The following is a 2,622-nucleotide window of genomic DNA, read 5'->3' on the forward strand; positions in this document are numbered from 1 at the left end:
GTGACCAGTCTGTGTCCCCGTGCCCGGCACAGGCACCAACGAGTGCTTGGACAACAACGGAGGCTGCTCCCACATCTGCAACGACCTCAAGATCGGCTACGAGTGTCTGTGTCCCGACGGCTACCGGCTGGTGGACCAGCGACGATGCGAAGGTGATTCCCGAGCAGGGCCAAGCCCCTCCCTCTGCCCTTCCTGACATGGCACCTAAATGCCCCTCCGTGCCTCAGTTTCCCCATCTCTTAAGTGGGCATGAAAATAGTCCCCGCTCTACGGGAGGGGGGGGGTTCATGAGACGTCACAGAACAGGTAGCCCAGGCCTGATCTTCAAAGAGCGCTTGGCTTGTCAGAGATTGTTGATTTGGGGGATTAATAAAGAAGAAATCTCGGCTGACGCGGCTTCAGTCTCTTAGCTGGGCAACTGAGGTGCATGGTGAGGTCAGGGTCATTGTTGAGGGTGCCACTTGGCCATTCCCTTGACTATGTCCCCCAGAGGACGGGCTGTCCCCTGATGCTTTGGGAGGCGTTGGCTTTGGTCTACATCCATTAGCTCCGCGCTGGGCAAAGTCGACCCCAAACTCTTTCTCTGTCTCCCAGATATCGACGAGTGTCAGGACCCGGACACCTGCAGCCAGCTCTGCGTGAACCTGGAGGGCGGCTATAAATGCGAGTGTCGGGAGGGCTTCCAGCTAGACCCCCACACCAAGGCCTGCAAAGTGGCGGGTGAGTGCGGGGAGGTGACGTGAGGTGCTGTCCTCGTCCCTCACGAGCCAGTAAGGTGGGGAATTTCGTCACCTAAACTTTCTGCTGAGGAGTTCCCTGCCCTGCTGGCGGGGCGGGGACAGGAAGCTGCCTTCCTGTCTGGGACAACCTAGTCAGTGACTTCAGGCAGCAAAAGCTGGAAAGCCATTGCCCAAGCCACCCACACCCCGTCTCGCTGGAACATAACCCCAAGAAAAGCAAATCTACTTAAAACAGAGACCAAAATAGAACAATAGCTCAGCGTGAAACAAAATTGTGGAAATAGCTGAATTTCTTTTCCACCGTGAGGGTTAGGTCATAACTGCAACCGTGTAGCAATTGTTGGACTCCCCTAGGTCAGGGGATCCTGTGTTTCCAGAGGTGTGACTGTCACAGTGGAGTTGTGAGGAGGCGGGAGGATCGCTTGAGGTCAGGAGTTCGAGACCAGCCTGAGCAAGAGTGAGACCCCGTCTCTACAAAATATAAAAAATTAGCCAGGCATGGTGGTGCGTGCCTGTAGTCCCAGCTACTCGGGAGGCTGAGGCAGGAGGATTGCTTGAGTCCAGCAGTTGGAGGCTACAGTGAGCTATGGTGATACCACTGCACTCTAGCCAGGCGACAGAGCAAGACCCTGTCTCAAGAAACAAAAACAAGATTGTTACTTATAGATCCCAAGAGGAAGGGGTGTGCCATGCCTTGGGGGGCCCCACGGGGAAGCACCCGGGCTGACCTGGAGGCAGAGAGAAGGGAAAGGAAGACGGGAGCCTTTACCGTGGTTTCCTCAGGAAGGACTGGGCGGCACAGGGAAGCAGGCTTAGCGTCGCCGAGTGCGAATCATTCTAGCAGGCTGTGGGGACGTGGGGCTGTCCCTGGTCGTCTGGTACCTGGCCCTGGGGTGATTAGGGTAGAAGGATAAGGGGCCTGGAGTCTGACAGCCAATGGAGGAGGTGACAGGGATGTGGGCTGGTCACACTGCAGATGAGGTGGGACTTGACTATCTCTAGGCATTGGCCAGGCCTGGCAGGGGCTGCCCCTCCACGATCAGCAAGTCCCCAGATATCAAAGCATCCGAAACACACAGCTAATACACCAGCGGGGTGTTTGCCGCCCCCTCCGTGTTATCCTGGGAGTCTCCTCGGGCTCAGCCACCACCCACTGCAGGGTGGCACGTGGGGGTGGGGAGGTAGATGCTCTCGGCCCCACCAAAGGGTCCCTTCCGCTGCCCTGACTGCCCTTCCGTGTCCCCAGGATCCATCGCCTACCTCTTCTTCACCAACCGCCACGAGGTGCGCAAGATGACGTTGGACAGGAGCGAGTACACCAGCCTCATCCCCAACCTGAAGAACGTGGTGGCTCTGGACACCGAGGTGGCCAGCAACAGAGTCTACTGGTCTGACCTGTCCCAGAGGAAGATCTACAGGTGAGCGGCAGCCCCGCACGCGGCCCCGGCACCCAGGTGACACGATGGCCCCCGGCCCTCAATCTCACGCTGCCCTCCTCCTGCCCCAGCACCCAGATTGACGGCGCCCACGGCCTCTCCTCCTACGACACTGTCATCGGCGGAGACCTCCAGGCCCCTGACGGGCTGGCGGTGGACTGGATCCACGGCAACATCTACTGGACCGACTCCGTCCCGGGCACTGTCTCTGTGGCTGACACCAAGGGCGTGAAGAGGAAAACGCTATTCAAGGAGATCGGCTCCAAGCCGAGGGCCATCGTGGTGGACCCTGTTCATGGGTGTGTGTTTGCGACGCGGAGGGGTTTAGAAGGAACGCAGGGCGCAGGTACGGGATTAAGAGCTAATTAGGGCCGGGCGCGGTGGCTCACGCCTGTAATCCTAGCTCTCTGGGAGGCCGAGGCGGGCGGATTGTTTGAGCTCAGGAG

The 2,622-nt window shown here is 58.7% G+C and overlaps 1 protein-coding gene across 1 annotated transcript in view; it reads left to right on the top strand.

The window, feature by feature from the left end:
• Nucleotides 1–2,622, top strand: part of LDLR (low density lipoprotein receptor) — a 27,128-nt gene that overhangs the window by 13,937 nt on the left and 10,569 nt on the right. The window contains exons 6-9 of the mRNA XM_012641348.1: nt 9–152; nt 595–720; nt 1,987–2,158; nt 2,248–2,475. Coding sequence (XP_012496802.1) covers nt 9–152; nt 595–720; nt 1,987–2,158; nt 2,248–2,475 — 670 coding nt within the window. The remainder of the gene's footprint in view (nt 1–8; nt 153–594; nt 721–1,986; nt 2,159–2,247; nt 2,476–2,622) is intronic.

This window comes from Propithecus coquereli, unplaced genomic scaffold, assembly GCF_000956105.1.
Source record: "Propithecus coquereli isolate 6110/MARCELLA unplaced genomic scaffold, Pcoq_1.0 Scaffold164, whole genome shotgun sequence".
NCBI classification, from domain to species: Eukaryota; Metazoa; Chordata; class Mammalia; order Primates; family Indriidae; genus Propithecus; species Propithecus coquereli.